A 19,031-nucleotide genomic window follows, 5' to 3' on the forward strand; every position below is an offset into this window, starting at 1 on the left:
CCCGGCGCCCCGATCACCCCTCAGTCCCCAGCCCCGCCCGCTCCCTCCTCCTCCTCCTCCTCCTCCTCCTCCTCCTCCTCCTCCTCCCCCCGCCCTCCGCGCCGCCCGCTCCTCCCCGCCGCCACCGTCCCCGGCTCCCCGTCCCCTTCCCGTCCCCTTCCCGTCCCGGTCCCCGTCCCCGGCGGGCCGCCGCCCGCATGTCGTTGCTGCCGGCCGCCCCGCCGCCTCCTCCTCCTCCTCCGCCCCGCCGCCAGCCGCGCCGGATGCAGGTGAGCGCCGCCGGGGCCTGCCCGGGGAGCGGGGCCGCCATGTCGGGGCCTGCGCCGCCCGCCCGGCCGCGGGCAGCGGGGAGCGGGGAGCGGGGAGCGGGGGCACGGCCCCGGGCTCGGGGTGAGGGGGGCGGCGGGGGGCACGGGGCGAAGCTGAGGGGGAGACAGCTCGGCTCCAGGGCGCTGCTGGCCGCGGGCGATAAGGAAAGGGACGATAAGGCGGGTATTTTTAGCCGCTGCCGCTCCTCCGGGATGGTTGTGCTGCACGATCTGTAACAAAAAACAAACAAACAAAAAAAAACCCCCACAAAGTGCGTTTCTTTGCGTGACGCCTGCCCTGCGACAAAAGCCCAGGAATTCCTAGAAGCTGCAGCCGAGTGTGCAGGGCCAGCTCTGACAGGGGAGGAGCGTGGCCTCTACACGGCCAGCGCCTTCATTCCTCCCTTCTCCCCGTAACCACACCGAGCTGGGCTGGAATTGGCACAGAAATTGGTGACTTTATCCCGTAACGCTGCTGCTCCGTGCCCTGGGACAGCTCCGTGCCTCGCCGTGTGCGTGACCCGCGCTGCCGTGTCTGTTCATCCGCACACAGCTTGTGCTCGAGCATCTGCCGGGGCATGAAATCTCCTGGCCCGCTGTCTTCAGAGCTGGTTGTGGGTGATACAAGGCCTCCTGCAGCCAGCCGGTTCAGTTTAACTCAACCAGGGGGATTTTGCAGTGCTTTGCTGCCTGCCTCTCGCTGTCTGCTAAACGCATCCCGTCCAACGCTTTCGGTTTTGTTCTTGCTATTAAAAGCGAGAACTTTTTAGCACCACTAGTGCCAACGTACAGCAGAACTTAATTTATTCGCTTTCGCCTTTTCTTCCTGCAGGGGCTCCTGCTTTCTAATTTAGTTTGTGAATTTAAAGTACGATGTCAGTGGATGAAAGGTATTGCCACGTTCCTGGGCTAAGTTTAGGTTTCTTCTCCCCTCGGAAGCCAGGATGCTAACGTGCCCACGACACAGGAGCAAGAATGCCGATCGTCAGGCTGTTGGTTGGAAAAAGTTCATGTGGCAGCGGCCTGAAAAACGCGAAACTTTGCAGATTCACTTTGATGGCTGTTGAGCTTCACACCAGGTCTATATGGCAAACTTCTGCTGGCACAGCTCTGTCTGCGAGCGCGGTGACAAAGTGTGACCCGTGACTGACATAGCTGTGCCAGCAGAAGCCCCAGCTGTAGATGCAGTTATCTGCACAAGTGGACTTTTACTGATAGAGCTTGTTTTCGCTTGTAAGGGTGTTTTTTTTCCCTGTGCTGGTAGCAGTGGCGTTGTCAGGAAAGCACAAGTCCTGCAGGGCTGAGGGGACCTGGTGTAATCAGCCGTTCTGCTGCCTGCCTCGGAAGGCAGGAGGGGTCAGTCTGAGTTTGGTGTGCGTGGCTCTCCTTTCCCCGCCTGCTGTCACTAGGAGCTGGGTAACTTCTGCAGTGGGAGTTCTCCACAAGTAAGTGGTGTTTTGACTGCTACTTGTTTTCTTGCCTTGCAAGGGTATTTATAAAACTCCGTTTTGTGTGATAAGCTGGGATTTTTTTATCGTTCAGACTCTGGTTGTTTTTCATTACCGGTCTTATTTTTACAAAAAGCAAGGCAGGCTTGTCTCTGGGTTCGACAAGCACAGCAATATTTAGCTCTCACACCAGTCTGGCCAGAAGTAAGCCAGAACGTGATCCCAACAAGGTGTGTGTGGACTCTGGAAGTGAAGTGAAAGGGAATCAGTGGAGAAAAAATAATTAATCTGCACACCCGGGTGAGTCTTTACTTAATTTACATCTAAAACATTGCAAAGAAAAACTTACAGCTAGGTAGGTCGCAGCAGCTGCTGCCTTTTGTGTTCAGAGTCAGCGTGCACAAACAGGGAGGCGCGTCTCTCTTCTTCCTTCTGCAAACATTTTGTTTTAAGTGGTAACATGCATAATTCTAGAGCAAATTTCCTTTAACCACACAAACCCACTGCTTAGCTCAGCCTCAGTCTGCTGGAGGCTTTCAGGTTACATAACTTTAAGAGGGGGGCTAAATGCAAATGAACGGTTTGCTTTTTCTGTACCAGAAGGAGATTCCTGAGCCGCAGAGGGGTGTGTGAGGCGCTGGGTGCCATCTGATTTGCGGGGCGCTGAGAAAGCCGACGTCAAGGTGGAGATCAGTTGTTCGGGAGCCTCAGGTGGCACTTCAGAAAACTTTAAAAAACGAGTTAAAATACATTTTACTCATACCTCCTGGATCTAATTCAGGAGGATTTGCTGTGGATTTACTACTTAAGGCGTTAAATACTAAGCCTCTGCTAATATTTTTTTTTAATTCGGTGCTTAATGTTGACGATGGCCTGTGACAAAGCTTACGTGCTAGGTACTTGCCTCCCTCCATCTAACAGGGTGTTTCTTCTGCCTCAAGTACACGTGTTAGAGCTGGTGAAACATCGACAGATCTTAAGCAGACAGACACTCTCCTCTGCACTTGTCTGGGTGCAGTGTCCCACTGGTGGCTCAAGCTAGCAAGCTGCCTGGGCTGCTGCTTGCCCAGTGCTTGCCCTGCTCGTTGGCGTCATCGGGTCTTCCGTCACCCTAGCCAGCCGTGTAGAAACTGCGAGCGGATCCGAGAGCTGCGCCTTCCCCCCCATTCACCAGGTTGTAAATTCGCGTGTCGGAACGTGCAGCAGGGGCCCTGTGCTGAGCCGGTTTCGCTCCCTCACCTGGCGGTAAACAAACAAAGCAGGAGACGGAGGCTGCAGGGTGCTCGTGTTTTTGAGAAGTGGTGGTGGTTGGATCACCAGAAGGCAGCGTGTAACTTCATCTTCGGAGCAGTCCTGTGGCTTTTAGTGGTTTGTCTGCACAGCCCCTGCCTCTCACCTGTAATGGTAAAAGCAGAGAGGGTTTTAGGACGTTTCTTCATGGCTACCTTTATCTGATGACAGCATTTCTGCACGTTAAAAGGCTCACACTTCCCAGGTCTGTGTCAGTAAACTTCACACATGTGCTTCCAGCCACTGGACACCCCTCCAAAAAATGAACAGACAGCTCAGAGGGGACAAAGAAAACTTTGAAGGAACCCACAGGAGGTGGCAAAAGGACTCTATATGCAGAGGATTTACTGGGCCCCTTTGTGCCTCTTTCAGGAGGAGACCTCAGAGAGCGAGGTGCAGAGGGGACTGCAGGCTTTTAGCAGAACACGCTGGCTGGTTTTGCTGTAAGCTTGATACACTCACAAAAGGGCAAAGTGACAGCTACCTGTGCTGGCACGGTACTGGACGTGACTCAGTTCCCACTATTTAGGAGAGGACTTACCTCCCAGGTCAGCACTGAAAACCAAAAAGCCCGACCTGGAATTGTTCTGAAGGAAAAAAGGAGTACATTGGAGGAAGATCTCAGCAGAAGAGCTGCTCCGGAGTCCTGGTCAGCAGAGTAACTTTTGCAGCCACTGGCACATCTCGGTACGGAGGATCAAGAAGTGATTTAACAGCGTTCAGACGCTACCAGAAAGCTTTCCCTCTGGGGCTGAAAAGGCGCTCGTTTAAAATACGATTAAAGCCAGGCAGAAATGCCTTATGTGATGTTCTACAAGAAACAGTTTTTATACCTTTCGAGGGAAGACATTAAATCGGCACTGATAAAAATTCCACGAGATGAAGCAGCAGCAGGCAGTTTTAGACACCGCTCGTGCAGGCAGCGAGCACGGCGATTTTGGATTTTGGAGACACAAAGTCGGCAGCCAGGGCCAAGGAGCAGAGCCCCATTTAGCTGCTGCGTGTCCTGCGAACGACTGGTTTAACCACAGCCTGGAACCTGCGTGTGTACACAAGGAGCAGATAAGGCTGTGTGCTCTCCCTTCCTTTGGCATTTCCTGATGTAAATGATTAATGGCATTTTTGGTTGCACGGCGTTGCAGCTGGTTACGCTCAGCAGTTCACTGGAGGGCTTTATCGTCTCTCTGCCTGCCGGTAAGGGGGCTTTCTACGTGATACTTGCCCCGAGAAGGGTGTATGAAATAGGATTAGAAGGGCTATAGGACTGTCTGCAGGTTTCCTAGGATGTGTATTTCAAATAAAGTTAACTGTGTGTGTGTTGTCTGCAGGCAGGTTTCACGGATCTACAGCACTTGTACGCAGTCATGTTAACAAAGGTGTTCAGACAGTCACACACCAGGAGAGAAATGAAATACTTCTCCCTTTTTTGTCCAAGTAAACGCGTTGGGGAACGCAAAATGCTGCCACTTTGAGCACAGCGGTGTGAATAGGGCCAGGGGAGAGAGGAAGAGGAGGGCTTTTTGCTCATCACCTTGCTGCTGAAAGCAAGGTGAGGCTTGCTTATGACATTGGTAAAGGCGGCGGGGTCAAAACTGGTTACCTGAGGATCAAAGCAGCAGCAGGCTGCCTCCCATTGCACTGGGTCCGTGGGAACTCTCGTACAGCTTTACTTTGTCCTCCACATTGTCTGTCTTGCCTACAACCATCAGCAGTGCTTGTTCCAGAGAGAAAAGTTGCTGAAGGTGGCGGGGCTGACACGGGAATAAAGGTGGCAGCCCTCTGGAGGAGACATATGCTTCCTGGATCCACGTGGTGATGAACCTTTAGATGAGATTTTAGGTTTTTCTTATTTTTTTTTTTCCCCCATTTGCAGCTTGGGGGTTGGTAAATCTTTGCTGGTGTACAGGCCTGAACTGACCGATCCTTCAGAGCACCCTGCAGCCATCCCTCCCTGCTGATGAGTAGGGTCTCTGGGGGTCCGCGTAGGTGATGGGAATGCCACCCCAAGCTCCTGCCCGCCTGTCCTTCATCCTCACCACCCGTCCTTCGTCCTCACCACCAGCTCTTCCACAGATGCTACTGCAGGTTGGCACCTCTCCGGTCCCTTCTTGCAGCCAGCTGAAACTCAAAACCAATGTGAATATTTTAAATGCTTTTTAAAGGCAAAAGAATATTTATTCACAGGTTGAGGCAGCTCTGCAGGTCATGGAATAGAGACTAATGGTTAGTAGGCTGTTGCCACAGAGAGAGTTTTGTTGTGAGCTTTTGGGGGAGGCAGGGAGGGAGATGGTTTCCTCAGGAAGCAAGGAGAAGGGAATCGCCTTCTTTCAGCAATAAATGAGCCGTGTCACACAGCTACACACAGAAGGGATGCTTGGCCTGCACCTTGCAGGGTCGCAGGATTGGAGGGGGAGCTTTATCCCTGCCTAAAACAGTCTCCTGGTTTTAAGGACATTTTAAGGCAACTCCAGGAATCTGCATTACTGACGGGTCATCTTAAATAAGAGGCTTTTATGGGCTGCTAGGCCAAGTTCTGTAAGTGCTGAGATGTTGGGAATTGGCACAAAGGGTGTGGACATGAGTCCGTGGAACAGTTGTTCGATCTGAGCTTGCTTTAAGCAACCAGGAGTAGGCCTCAGCAAACCCCATGGCCTGGTGTAGCTGGGCAAACCAAGCTACCAGGGTAACTATGAGAAGCTCCCACATCGCCCAATTGAGGAATTCAGAAAAATATTGTTACCAGCAGCTGGCTTCAAGGACAAGGTCTACGTGACTGCTAATCACAAGGGGGTTGTTTTCTTGCAGGTGGGGTTGTTTTCTTGTAGTTGTTTGTCTGAGTGCTCTTGACCAATAATCTTGTGTGAAACACTGTCCGCCCCTGTTAAGTTCACTATAAAAGTTAGGCTATTCGGGCAATAAAATGGAGCATGATCTGACTCTACTGGTGTCTGTCGTGCTTTCGGCCGTGCGTCCTCTAACACTGAGAAGTGTGCCTTCCGGGTCAGTTGGAAGCCTAGAAGATACTTGGAGCAATAGTGTAAAGTGAACCCTTCTTCTTTTCTTTTTTATTTTTTTGGCTTTGCTTTGGTGGCAGGGTCAATCCAACATACTTTTTTTAATTCAACAACTTTTACTTACAAGTATGAAGAGAACTACAAAAACATCCACTGTTGGTAATAGTCAGGATCTGTAGATTGTGCTCAGGTTTGCTGTTTACCCTCTAAGGCAGCTGACTGAATTTGTTAGGTAGTTTTCCCCTTGCTTTTCAGGAATGCTTCCACCTGACTGAGCATCTTTGTGACTTCTAATCACAGATTAGTTTTGCTTTTTTTTTTTCTTCCTGAGAAATCAATCAAAAAGCTCTTTCAAAAGGCTCTGAGTGCTGAGAGAAGCACGTGGAGGAAGACTTCCTTCTCCAGAATTGTAGCTTTTTTTTTTTTTTTTTTTTTTGTGGCAGGAGAACTGTGAAAGGGGGAGAGCAGACAAGCTGCTCTGTGTGCTTGGCTCAGTGCTGTGGTCCTGTCTTCTGTGAACAACAGGGTGGAGAGGTCTCACAGGTTTTGAAGCTTTCGGTTATGTGGCCTGCAGCTGTTCCAGCTTCTGGTGCTCAGCACGAAGGCTTCACAGCCTGAAGAGGTGTTTGAGAGTTTCCGAGGGGAATTTCCTTTGCCTTTCTCGGTGCTTTGGGCACAGAGAGCAGGAGCAGAGTTGCAATGCTTGGGGAGAGCGTGGCGTTATCACCAGGCCATCTGCGGGCAGAACCGCGGGTAGGAACTGCTGCCAGCGCTGCGAGACTGCGAGCTCACCTGGCTCTTCGGAGAGGGCTGGTTGGCTTGCTTCTTGTTGGAGCACGTAGTGGCTCAGCTCGTACCCAAACGACACAGGCTGCTGCTAAACAGAGCTTCCTGCTGATAAAGAGAAATGTGAAACTTAAAACTGATTGTCATGGGGCACAAAGGCAGAGTATTTGTCCAAAAAGTTCTCTCCGGGCAAGGGAAAACACTTCTCTTTGGCGTTTTTGTAGAGGAGAGGAACTGACCAGCCCAGGGCAGGAAAAGGCAGGCTGGGGCAGCGGTGGACGTAATTCCAGAGAACTGGGGACTTCTCTTTACTGGCTTCCTCTATTCCTTAAAACTCAGTTTGTATTTACCCTGGTAGATGAATTTACAACCGGCCTTGGAAATGGGAGAGAGCTACCACAGGATGAATTATCCACCCAGCAGAAATTTCCACTTGTGAACGCCTTTCCTCTAATCCCTTTTTGTTGTGGAAAGTTAAGAAAGCAAAAAGAAAACAGGGCTAGGCAACTTCTCACACGCCAGAATAGTCAGAAGTGCCAGGAAGAGCTGGGTTCAGACCATCAGGTTGCCCTTGGCTTGCGTTTTTTCCTCCAGACAAATTAGGTCTTACCATTGGGAGCAGTTAAATCTTTAGGCTTTTTGTTTGTTTTTGCCTGTGCAATAACCCTCATCCTTCTCCCTCTTAGTCTGGAGGGAAAGATTGGGAAGGAGGGAAGCTTGTCAGACAAATGAGGAATATTTTGAGTGGATGAGAGAAGCACACATCAAGGATTCGAGACCTGCTAACATTATACGGGCCTTAGGACATCCATTTAATTCTTTGATGCATTTTTTGGTGTACGGTTTGACTTGAAGACAGTAAACAGTCCTGTAATGCTTGCGAGGTGTTTTTCTGCCTGTTGCAGTAACCCCCAAGTGCTGCAGAACTGAGCTCCCCCCGCATTTGAAGGTGCTGCAGTTCAGGTTTAAATTGATGCCATTCCTCTCGTGGTAGGTGCAGATACAGCCAAAGTAGCCCTGGATGTGTACACAGGGAGATGAGTACAACTTTACAGTGTTTTCTACTTACAAAATTACGTGTTTTAAAACCTAGACAGTATTCCTAAACCCGTACCTGTCTCCTCTGTGTACCCACTGTGTCTGTGCTCTTGCCTTAGATGCTGTCTCTGCGAAGCAGTGGCGTGTGTGCAGCCCGGAGGTGAGTGCCGCTTGGTAGGACCGCTGTCTGAGCTCGGGCTCTTCTGTCGCTCCTTTCAGAGACCATCTTCTTCTTCGCAGGCTCGCGTAGCACTCGGATGCCCCCACGTCTCAGGGCACTGCCCCCCTTGAAAGGCAGCGCGTGCTGCAGCTCTTCCAGCAGCAGCCGATGGCTCGTGTAACTCCAGATCCGCTGCGAAGGACTGCAACCAAAACTCGGTGTGGTGGGGAGGGAAAGGGGACTGCAGAGAGGCCGTTCCGAAAACAAATGTCAGGGAACTCTTGAATCATCCTGCGTGCTCACGGAGAACCGAAAACTGATCTGTTTGTGGAATGTCATAAAAAATTGCCAAGGGTATTCCCTGGTGAGGCAGTGAGCGCGCCTTAGATGCAATCCCTTCCAGCGGCGAGCGGGGGAACCACCCAAGCCTAACTTACCTTTTGGCAGAGGAACGGGCCGCGTTGGGCAGCTCCTGGCCGTGCCGCTTGCTAGCCAGCATACGCAGCAGGCTTCTCTCACGTTTCACTCTAATGGAGTAAGAGTGAGCATTAATCTTCATTCAGGGCAGCAGAATTAGCCTTACACTAACTCATGTTTAGAGACAAGCATGCCTTCACCTATTGGGGGTCGCAGCTCGTGTGCCTCCTTGTTGCAGGCAGGTTTTATGGGTGCTTGGAGCAGGTTAACCTTCAGATGTCCAGGGCTGGTTCTTCTGTTAGATGGGAATTCCTTGGTCCCTACAGAGACCGTCTTGGGCTGTTATTGGCATCATTTCTCACTTGCCATCATCCTGGAAGGCAGCTAGGAGTACGCGTTAATCGTTAACATTGATTTTAAAACTAAACCTAGCATTTAGAGCTTAAGTTTGGTATAAGCGCACACGGGAGGAGTTGGATTATCAAATACAGGAGAAGCTGAACTAATTTTTGATACCTAACAGCTTTTTTCTGGCAATCAGGCAAGCTTTCTTACTTCTTTGACTAAAAAAAAGTAAAGTACATTTAAATATACCCTACCAAGAAAGGGATTTATGCCTAGAAAGTACTTCATTTTTTAAATAATCCCTTTTATTTCTCCTCCACTTTCAGGCACGCAAGCCTAGTGCGGCATCGCGTGGCCTGGTTAAACTGGACTCTAATATGAAAGGGCTATTTTTTTGTGCCAGTGGTTGCAAAACACTTTCCACTATCGGTGTGCTATTATTCTTTGACTTTATTTTGACTAGTCCAAATCTCCCCATATCTGAACAGGGCAGGCTTTGTAACTTTAAAGCTGTTCGAAGCAAGTTTCGTGGTGGCACACTTCCACGTTGTTAATTATTGCTGCAAGGACCAGATTGCGAGAGATAAGCTGGCTGTTATCTCCCTATCAGGCAGGGAGAGTAGCTGAAGTGCTGCTGGGCTCTGCTTGTGTTGTTAGAGCGCTGGCAGCCTAGCGCGGAAAGGTTCAGATAGCATTGTAGCCACGGAAGTAATCGCATTCATTCTTTTCTCCCAACACAAACTTTCTTTGAAGGATGAAAGGTTATTGATGATTGGCATTGTGTTTTAAAGAAAGGAAGCAGCGTTCATCGAGCAGGCCCCTTCAGAGCTGCTGCAGCAGAGTGCGCGAATTAATAATTCTGGGGAGGTTCTGCTCAAAAGACGGATCGATCGTGGGCCTCTCTCCAGCTATTGATCCCAAGGAGCTGAATGAGCCAAGGTGTTGGCTCGGGGCAGCCTGAACAGGCTCTTTGTTTCCGAGCGAGTGGCTGAATGAAGTGAGGTGTAGGATTAGGTTTGTCAATACAACAGTCCCTTCCCTAGAGGCTGGGAGCGATGCTAGTAAGCTCCACTTTGAACCTACTCACTGCTCAGCGTTGGAAGTTTTCCATCTCCTTGGTCCTATCAATGTCAAGCAGGTAGCAAGAAAAGCTCCTGCTCTCAGCTGCAGCCACGCAGCGCTGCTTTTCTTCTGTGCTCACAGCCCAGGACAGCGTTTTGTCTCGATGTTTGCCATGCATCAGGCAGCTGCAGTGGCTGCTTCCTTCCCCAGACCCCCAGTGACTTTAGTTCTTAATCCTTTAAGCCACGCTGCCCCATCTCATTAACAGACCTGCGCTCTCCAGGGATGGGGAGGCGCTGCAAGTGGGTCACTTCTTTGAACTGGTGTGGGACACTCGTGTAAACAAACACGCTGCTTAAACCATCCCTCTGGGGGCTCCTGGTGAGATTTAGCAGGCTGGCTGTTGGAACTGTCTTCTCTCCTTGCCCCATAAGAGCCTGGTATGCACGTCTGGTGAACCTGGTAAACGGAGCTTTGCTTTTGAGCAGGTACCTACCACATATTTGCATGTAAACTAGTCCCTAAGAGCCCTCCTTAAGGTGACAGCTATAAAACACCTGCACACAAAGGCAGGCATTACTTACTGGGACTGGACGCAGATGTTGAGGAGAGGTCGTGCACACACCAAGAGGTTACAGACCATTTCGAACAGAGCAGAAGCTGCTCTTCCTAAGAGAAACTGAAACGTTAACTCAATCCAGAAATTAAAGTAACTACTTAATGCTGCGTAGTATTTCCACACAGTAAAAGGCTCAGCTGTTCTTGTAAACGGGGCTGTGACATAGAGGAAAAGGAAGGGTGGCAGCCTGGATTTTCTTGCATTACCTGCAATTTAAGGAAAGCCTCACTATTTCATTTAAAGGAGATGAGGGAACAGGGGGAAATGACTCGTGGGTGTATGTCAGTAGGGCAATTAGCATTTCAGTCAAGTGCCAGTTGGCTCTGAAATTAACAGAATACAGTTAGTTCCCTCCCTTCCCACTCCTCCCTTTGGCTTTTGCTCCTTTTTGGTGACTTTCCTGTGCTTCTCTTCTCTTGGCTTTTATGATCATCGCTGAAGTGATAATGTAAAGCCTTCTGGGACCTCACCACCACTCAGGTTGCTATCAGCTGCAGCATCCTGGCTACCTGTTGCATTGCATGATTCCCCCTGCAGACGAATTTCTCTGTGCTCAGGCTTGCACTCCGTGTCAAGGCAGCGACGCCAGAGATGAGCAGGAGGTGGGAAGCCTCGCAGGATGTGGTTGCTGAACGTCGCTGCACCCAGCTGAACATCTTGTTTTGCTTGCCTTGCAGGGGCTTGACAGCACGTGGGTGAGCAGAGACAGTGCTCTAATCAGCATGCCAGGCACAGGCAATTTTGTACTGAAAACGAAGCAAGTTAGGGTGACAGGGAACGTGTCCTCAGCCCTGAGCACAGCTGCTTCATGGGGATTTGCCAGACACTGGTACGAACTGCTGCACCTCTTGCATGACGGGGAGCTCGCTGATGAACAAAGAGGGGATTGAGCATATGAAACTTAACTTAACTGAGCATATGAAACTTAAATGGCCTCCTCTTGCTGAACCTAATCTAAGTACCATGTGGAATAAAAACTAGGGTAAGATTTGGACAAGTTCCACGTATTGTCACCATGCTTGTTGTTGACATGGCCTTGTCACCACGCTGCTGGGCTTGCTAGCTGGAGTGGGTGGGTGCATGGCCAAAATCCTGCAGTCAGTTTCTCACAGAGTTGCCACCACTGATAAAGGCTGCAGCACTCCCTGAATCGTCAGCCCAAGGCAGCAGTTGCTCCACGAAGACTCCTCCTGCCTGTGTGAGCTTCTTTGAAGCCTGGTGGATGTCTGAGTCTCTGCTGATGCCCAAAGAGGTGACACTGCCAGGCAGCACTGTAGTAACAATCTGCTCCCTTCTGCTTTTCAGGGGAGAGATGCCTCTTGCCTGATTATAGGTGGGAATAACAGCTTCTCATTCTCTCAGCATCAGTACAGAGATCCTACAACTTAAATCTTCCTAGTCTTCTACTTATTTCACTTCCCTGACCCACCCTCCATTATGTGGTATCACAGAATCACAGAATTTCTAGGTAGGAGAAGATTGTATCAATCATGATATAAAGCTACACTCTGGGCCTTGAAGGAGCTCTGCCAGAGGAGGTTTTGATAGTTGCAAGTAAGGCCAAAGCAAGCTGCTTTGGAAGCTTTTGTTGAAATGTTTTCTACGTCTAATATTTACCTTGATGATGGAGCAGAGCGGGGTTTTAACAAAACATTCAGCTTGCAATGTGTGTAGACTCAAGAGCTTCAAGTTAAGGAATTGAAATCCTGGAGCTAGACCAAACAAAGATATCTTAACTCCCAGTAAAGCAAGTTTGTTTTCAGATGCATGACTGATGTGGTTCAAAACCACCTCCATGTTACCTTGCTGTATTTTTAAATACATCAGGAGTTAAGAACACAAGTGGATGTAATTTGCTAACAGCATTCCCCAAGCAAGGTCCTGTCTTTTCCACTTGGAGCACAGATTTTTATGTTTTAAAAAAGCAAACAGTGCTGAGGCTCTGTCTACAGGTTACAGAAGAGGCAAACTTTGTTGCTACAGCCTCAAAAAAAGATAGGAGTAAATGATCCTAAATGCAGCAGATTTCCGAAACTCCCCTAGCTATGTGGTTTGGGGCTCTTTCTGCTAAAGAGAAGATTGCTAATGAGTGGAGATCAATCCTACAACAGTCCTACGGAGTTCATGTAGAGAAACCCTCTGTATTGCAGAGTCAGTGTGCCATCAAGAGAAAGTTTTCTTGAATGGATGATAGGAAAAGAAATACATCTTTTTACAGGTTTATAAAACAAAGGATTTTTTTCAGTTGCATTTGTGGACTGCATAGTTTGTTGCTAGCTCCATGGTAGTAAGCTTGAAATTGTAGCTCTTATTTCTAAGACTTAATATTAACTTCAAATTTGGTCTTCTGCCTTGTGGTATTTTCCACTTTGTTGTTTTTTTTGAGCTATCCTCCTGTTGGTAGGACATCTACATGTGCTCAAGTAACCTCTAGTTATTTTAACTGCACTTCCAAAGATTGTTTGAAACCTCAGTTTTGGGAAATGACCATAACAGAAAGCCTATTTTCTCTTACTTATTAAAAAAAACACTATGAAGAGGTATTTTCATTCTTTTCACTGATAATCTCTATTTCTTATCACATCGCTCAGCATAAGAAATCGAAGAGAGACAGTACCTTCGTTGACAGCGCTCACTGAGCTCCTGGTAGATGCGGTGGCTAGAGAGGTGGTTGAACACGTTCCTGCAGGAATGCACGAGGAAAAAAATCAGATCCTAGCAAAGACTATCACAGTTCTCCATACATACTGTCTTGCTAGTATATACACTAACATACCCTAAGCTAATACATCTCTGCATATATTATCAGTTATGTTTTAAACCCCCATAATGTACCATTGAACAATCACTGTATTTTTTTAAAAAAGATTTTTTTTTGTTTGCTCTTCAGCTCAAAGCACTCCAAAAGCCAGTTTTTGTATTTGTGGGCATTGGCTGTACTTTCTCTTCTCCTTGGGGAGCCTGAGATGAGACTTGTCTGACACTCGTATGAAAATGGAGCCTGCTTATTGCAGAGCAGTAGCCTTCCTCTCCACCCTTTGCAACCCTTTAGCCTTGTTTACAAGATACATAGATTAAAAATGGTTCTGTTTTCCAGCCTGGAGTCCAACTTTCCAACGTTAAATAACACATGCCTCTGTGTGTATGTATGCACATATAATACATATATAAACAAACACGTGCTCTGGCCTTGTCAGCTGGCAAGGTTTTTAAACCCCGGTGAGGCATTACTGCATGGAAGTGGATGGACAGTAAGCTGTTACTGCGCAGAGGAAGGAGGAATGATTCAGGGCTGTCTGCTGGATAGTTTTCAAGATGCTTTGGCAGTTTGACTCATGTATACACAGAGGCTGAAAATCACAAAGAATGTCACTCTGCTGGAGGCCAGGATTTTGAGTTGTACCAACACATCCAGAAATATAGGGCAGAACAGAGATGAAGCTGTAGCTCTCTCTCCATTATTTTTTTCTCTCAATTTCTGCCCTCGTTACAAATAGACAACTTGTTTACACATTGAGTTCTAGAAGAACTTACAGGGAACAACATTAGAGTAGTTGTTGTTTAAGAAACGCATCTTTTAAGCTCCCTGGGGAAGGGACTGGTCATTATTTTGGAACAGTACATAGCTCTAAGGGACTTTGACCTATCTGGCTTCAAAGTCCTCCTGCAACATAGATGCCAAATAACCAGGACAGCTTTGAGCAGTGTTTCTCTTTCTACTGAATATACATTAATCCTTTGGCTATATGGTGTATTTACCTTCAGAGTAAGAGACCCAACTTTATTAGACATGGTAGAGCTGCTCATCTCTCATAACAACCCCCAGGTACTTACTTTGGTTTGTCTGGATGTGCTGTATAATGGAAGAGATTTTCCATATCCTCAGCTGCTGTTGGTTTCCCCCTACCCATACAAACCACCCCCACAGCGTAGTTTAGGAAATTTCTTGTCCCTAGCACAGTGTCCTCATTTCTCCTCTTGAGTTGATGTGATTTGTAGGGCCGCCTTCAGCTTCTCACTAAGAGGAGTCATGGTCTATAATTCACACTGCTAACTATATCCTGCTTATCTCATGCTCTCCACACCTACACAACTTGAGGAGATCTCAGATAGTTAGATACAGAAGAGCATTGCTCTTTTCTGTTGTTACCTGTTAGGGTTTCTCAAAACTCCAAGCATGCAGAAGCTCCTGGTGTTCTTTGCCCAAAACATCTCTTCAGAGTAAGAGCCTGATAGCTTGATACTTCTCTCCTCAATAGACCACACTCCTTTTTTTTTTTTTGTCCTAGTTGATAGTCAATAAGCCCTATACAGAAGAAATAATAATAAAAAAAAATCCTACAATAGCATTTAAAAGTAAGAAGAGAGAAGAAAAAGTGAGAAAACCCCCACCAAAGGGGACACAGACCTGCTGCTTATAACACTCCAAAATCAAGCAACCTCCTTCTAGCCCCTTTTATATACATTTGAGCTAGAGCTGCTTAGGTTCACCTGGGACCATGTTTGGTTTCAGCTGGGTAACATTGCTCTGCCAGTCAGCTCCTGGCCTCAGAGGAAGAGTTAGCACATAAGCATGAAACTATGGTTAGGAACCCGCAGGTTTCAAAGTTTGTTTGGAGCTTAAATATCATTTTTGTAACGCACTCGTGTTCTCAGATCCAGATTTTCTTTGCTTTATACAATATCAGGGTCATACTGTTGAAGTTTACATATTTAGGTTTTTAGCGGAGAGCGAGTTTTAATAGCTTCATAAATTTCTCAAGGGAACTCTTTGGAAGAAAAGATGCCGGGAATTTTCTTTTTTGTCCCACTTGAAAAGAAGCAGCACACACGTTCTGCTCATCTCACACCACGTTAGCTGAGCATTAGCAGAGGCCCCACGAAACTTGCAAGAACAGCTGAAGCTGCCCCAAACCTGTGCTGCTTTGGTCCCCGTGCCCCTGGCTGCTTTGCTCCTTGTGATGCCACTACTGCTTGAAAAATTTGGGGGTTAATGGATTTGAGGGACTTGTTGTAGCTCCCTGAAGACTGAGCAAAAATAGGTTGGGATTTTTTGGTATTGGCTTAGTGCCAGGACAAGCGGAGGGGGGGAGGGAACCATAGGAGCTGGGAACTCGGGCAGAATTCGGGTTTGCTTCAAAAAAATACACGCAGTGGCTTTCGAGTCTTGCTTAACGTCGCTGTTGCGCCGAAGAAACAAGTATATGTGATTTGGGTTTGTTTTCCCTTTTTCTGTAACTCTGTAGATCACATTGATCTTTGACTCACAACTATTTCAAAATAACCCTACGGTGACTAACATCTGAAAAATGCGCGTGCCGTTCCACTCGCCGTCTCGCTGGAGGGCCCCTGATTGCCACAAATTGCTTTAAATTGGCGGAGCCCTCCTCATAAGAGGCGATATTTCACCAGAACGTAATTGGGTTCCCTCCCAGGGAGGAAGCAGCCATCCTGAAGCTTTGCGAAGGTGTCACCCTGTCAGTGGGTGACACGGCGGCGGGCAGGGCTGCCTGAGCGCGGGGTGACTCAGGCCGCAGCCACCTCGGCACGAAGGCCGTCATCAGCGGGCCCTGCGATGTTTTTCGGCCTTCTGCCGGGCGGAGAGGAGCTGTGGGGAGCTGTGGCATGAGCCCCGCTCTGGTTCGCAGCGGGGGCAGGCCCGTGCCGCTCGCAGGCCTGGAGTCGCCGTGTGTGTGGCAGCACGGCCCCCAGGCTGGGCCGGGCCATAGCTGGGAGCCATCTGCGCCTGGCTCGCGATGAAACAGCAAGCAGGAGTACAAATGGTTTCCCACTTGCCTTTTTTAACTGGAAGTGCGCCCCGAGAAGCTGTAGGAAGCGGCCGCGGCCAAGCCTTTCCCCGGCAGTACGCAGCAGGAGGGGGGGGGGGGGTGCTCGGCCTGCAGAAACTGAACTTTCAGTCTGTCTGGGTCTGATACGCCGGTAACGTTACGCTGACGAAACGAGCAGAAAAGCCGTGTGAGCACAGCCCATCTCACCCAGCACTGACCCGAGCACTTTTGGGAAGCAAAGTTTGTGCTGCTGCAGCTGTCCTGGGCCCAGATGTGGTGGCAGCACAGATTGGTTTCAGATACGGCAGATTAAAAAGCAAAATTAAGACCTGTCCTGGTTCGGTTAAAATGCTTGATGATTACGACTTAAAGATCCAAAAAGCTCTCTCCTACCATAAGCCCTTAATCCTCTGTGGGCATTCTGCTTGGTTTTTACCACATAGCCTTTCAGTTTCCCCCATATAATCTGCAGTGTGCCTTACGGAGGAAATAAACACTGCCAGGTAATGAAACCTCGTTTCATTAAGAGATCTTGTTGTATTAAGAGATCACTGCAGGCAATCCCATGGCAGTGACGTGACGGTGACACAACAGGTACTTGCTACACAGCTGGCTGCTTTTTGGCACAGACAAGCACTAGGACGTGATCTGGGGGCATCTCCTGTCAGATCTGTACCGAGCAGCACCGAGATCACGCAGGCAGTTAGGCTGGGACAGGAGGTAGGGTGGCAGTGAGACGTGCGTCCTCGCAGGTGTTGGGACTGGAGCCGTGCCTGCCAGGTTGCTGGGACCTGCAGGGATTCACAGCCCGGCTCTGGTCGGCTCCAGGGGTCTAGCAAAATCCAGGAAGAGCTGTGTCGAGAACGTGGATTTGCTTTGTACATGTCTAAGGGCAAGGATGCCCAGGAGGAGATGTGAAATAGGGCTGCTGTGACCCTCAGCAGGGGCCGTGAGGGTCTCCTTATGAGGCCAGGGGCTGCTGCTCCCTGCTCCTGCACATGCACACATTTAACAGTGAGAATAAGTGCAGCAAAACACCAGAAGCAGAGAACTAGCAGCTCTGAAGCGTAGCCTGTACCTGGGGCTGTGTTGGGCAGTACCGTTCCTGGTGTTGGGACCTGAGCTTTTCGGGTCTAATCCCATGTCCTTAACTAATCTGTCTCATTCATCTCCCGGAACTGGATCGCTGCGGCTGAGCAGCGTGAGCGCAGAATCCTCTTAGGCCATAGCTTTCCTTGCCATCTGACTGCACCTGCAAATAGCAGGGCGCTATAATTAGCGCCACGGCTTGCCTCTGCCCCCTGCTTGAAGCCGGCGGTCGTAATTCAGCATGAATGGGATTCCCTCGCGTGCTCGTCGGGGGTTGAAGACGCAGACCCGTAACCGAGAGTGATCACAAAGGACAGCCCTGGTACCTTGTCTCGCTGCACTGTGCCATGGGGATGCATGAGCTTTGCGCAGCTGGGCTGGCTGAAAAAAGCTGAGCGAGCTTCCTCAAATTCTTCATAGGTTTCTGTCTTGTCAGTTGAGCAAACGGCACCAATTAGAGTTATTTTAGGAGCTTCACAGCTATTGGAGCCCCTTGGAAAAGAGACATGTGTGAGGAAAAAAATGCATCCTGGAGACCAGCTGCTTTGGATTTGTGTAAAATCAAGGTCTGTGTATTTTGTGTGTCTGAAGAACAGGGCAGGGTTGACAGGACCAGTGACCAGAAAATTCAGCTGATCTCATGCTTTTAAATCAAACAACTCCTCTCCCCCCAAGTGCTTCTTAGCCCAGTGGCCTGGCGAGGAATGGAAGGAAACCTCCCTCCGCGTCGTCGTCTGCAAAGCGCATGGTTTTTGGGTGGGATGCCAGAGCTCTCTTCTGACAAGAATCTGGAGAATGATGAGATCATTTGCGTTTGTGTGAAGCCCCATATGTGGTAGAACCGCAAAAGTGAATTTTACCTGGACTTCCTTTGTGGCTCCTCGGCCATTAGGAGTCAATACGTCTCGGCTGATACTGGGCTCGAAAAACCACAAAGCACAAAAGCTAGACTGCTAATGGAGAAAAAAAAAAAAAAAAAGAGCCAATTCCCCTTTAAATTGCAATTTCCAGTTTTGTATAAATGGAGTGCAAAAGGCAGACTTTGTCTGTTGAAAATAATTGCTGTAAAAAAAAAAGGAAGACTCTTCCCTTCAGTTGTTTCCTTTGAAAACTACAGGAGGGAGCAATCTGTAAGCTTCTTCTCAGTGAATGAGCAAAATGCTGCTGTCCTGTCTCCTTGCACAACAAGTAACCTAATGGTGATGGAGGTTATGCCTCGGTCTGGGCTATCAATGAGGAAATCCAGAAATTTTGTGTTGGAACAGTACAAGGGAACATTGCAGAAGACTGCAGAAAAACAAACTTCAGGGGGAAAAATGCCTTTTTCTGTTGCAGGCCTGTATTTCTGCAAAGGTCTGAGCACCTGCTTAGCTCCACGGGCTGTGAGCAGCCGGGCTGATGTCAGTGTAATATTTCTTGTCCATAAACTCCAGGGTGTGTGGTTCTGCAGGCTGGCACTGGGGATGTGATCTCCCGGTGGGGTGGAAATGAAGAAATGTTGTTAAGCGGCAGATGGTAATGGCTGTGATGTTCTTTCAGACTAACAGGGATGCCAAAGGAAAAATATGATCCTCCCGATCCTCGCAGGATTTACACCATCATGTCAGCAGAAGAGGTAGCCAATGGGAAGAAGTCTCACTGGGCCGAATTAGAGATCTCGGGTGAG

The 19,031-nt window shown here is 48.8% G+C and overlaps 1 protein-coding gene and 1 long non-coding RNA gene across 6 annotated transcripts in view; one reads left to right on the forward strand and one right to left on the reverse strand.

Moving 5' to 3' along the window:
• Nucleotides 1–106: 106 nt before the first annotated feature.
• CNOT6L (CCR4-NOT transcription complex subunit 6 like) overlaps nt 107–19,031 on the forward strand; it is a 31,305-nt gene continuing 12,380 nt past the window's right edge. The window contains exons 1-3 of one of the 2 annotated variants that reach the window (XM_084519262.1): nt 107–269; nt 8,004–8,044; nt 18,905–19,026. In XM_084519262.1, coding sequence (XP_084375388.1) covers nt 198–269; nt 8,004–8,044; nt 18,905–19,026 — 235 coding nt within the window. In that variant the 5' untranslated portion in view covers nt 107–197. The remainder of the gene's footprint in view (nt 270–8,003; nt 8,045–18,904; nt 19,027–19,031) is intronic. The other variant, XM_084519263.1, reaches the window with a different exon arrangement.
• LOC311436799 lies at nt 752–18,898 on the reverse strand. 4 transcript variants are annotated; one of them, XR_014693091.1, is made up of 5 exons: nt 14,896–18,898; nt 14,638–14,793; nt 13,105–13,170; nt 12,105–12,199; nt 752–3,152 (listed from the first exon to the last, which is right to left on the reverse strand). It is a non-coding gene; the product is annotated as an uncharacterized lncRNA (long non-coding RNA). The 4 variants fall into 4 exon arrangements; XR_014693093.1 differs by having other exon boundaries at nt 752–1,999; nt 2,106–3,152; nt 14,638–18,898; XR_014693094.1 differs by having other exon boundaries at nt 14,638–18,898.

The sequence above is a fragment of the Aythya ferina genome (assembly GCF_964211825.1).
Source record: "Aythya ferina genome assembly, chromosome: 4".
Classification (NCBI taxonomy): Eukaryota; Metazoa; Chordata; class Aves; order Anseriformes; family Anatidae; genus Aythya; species Aythya ferina.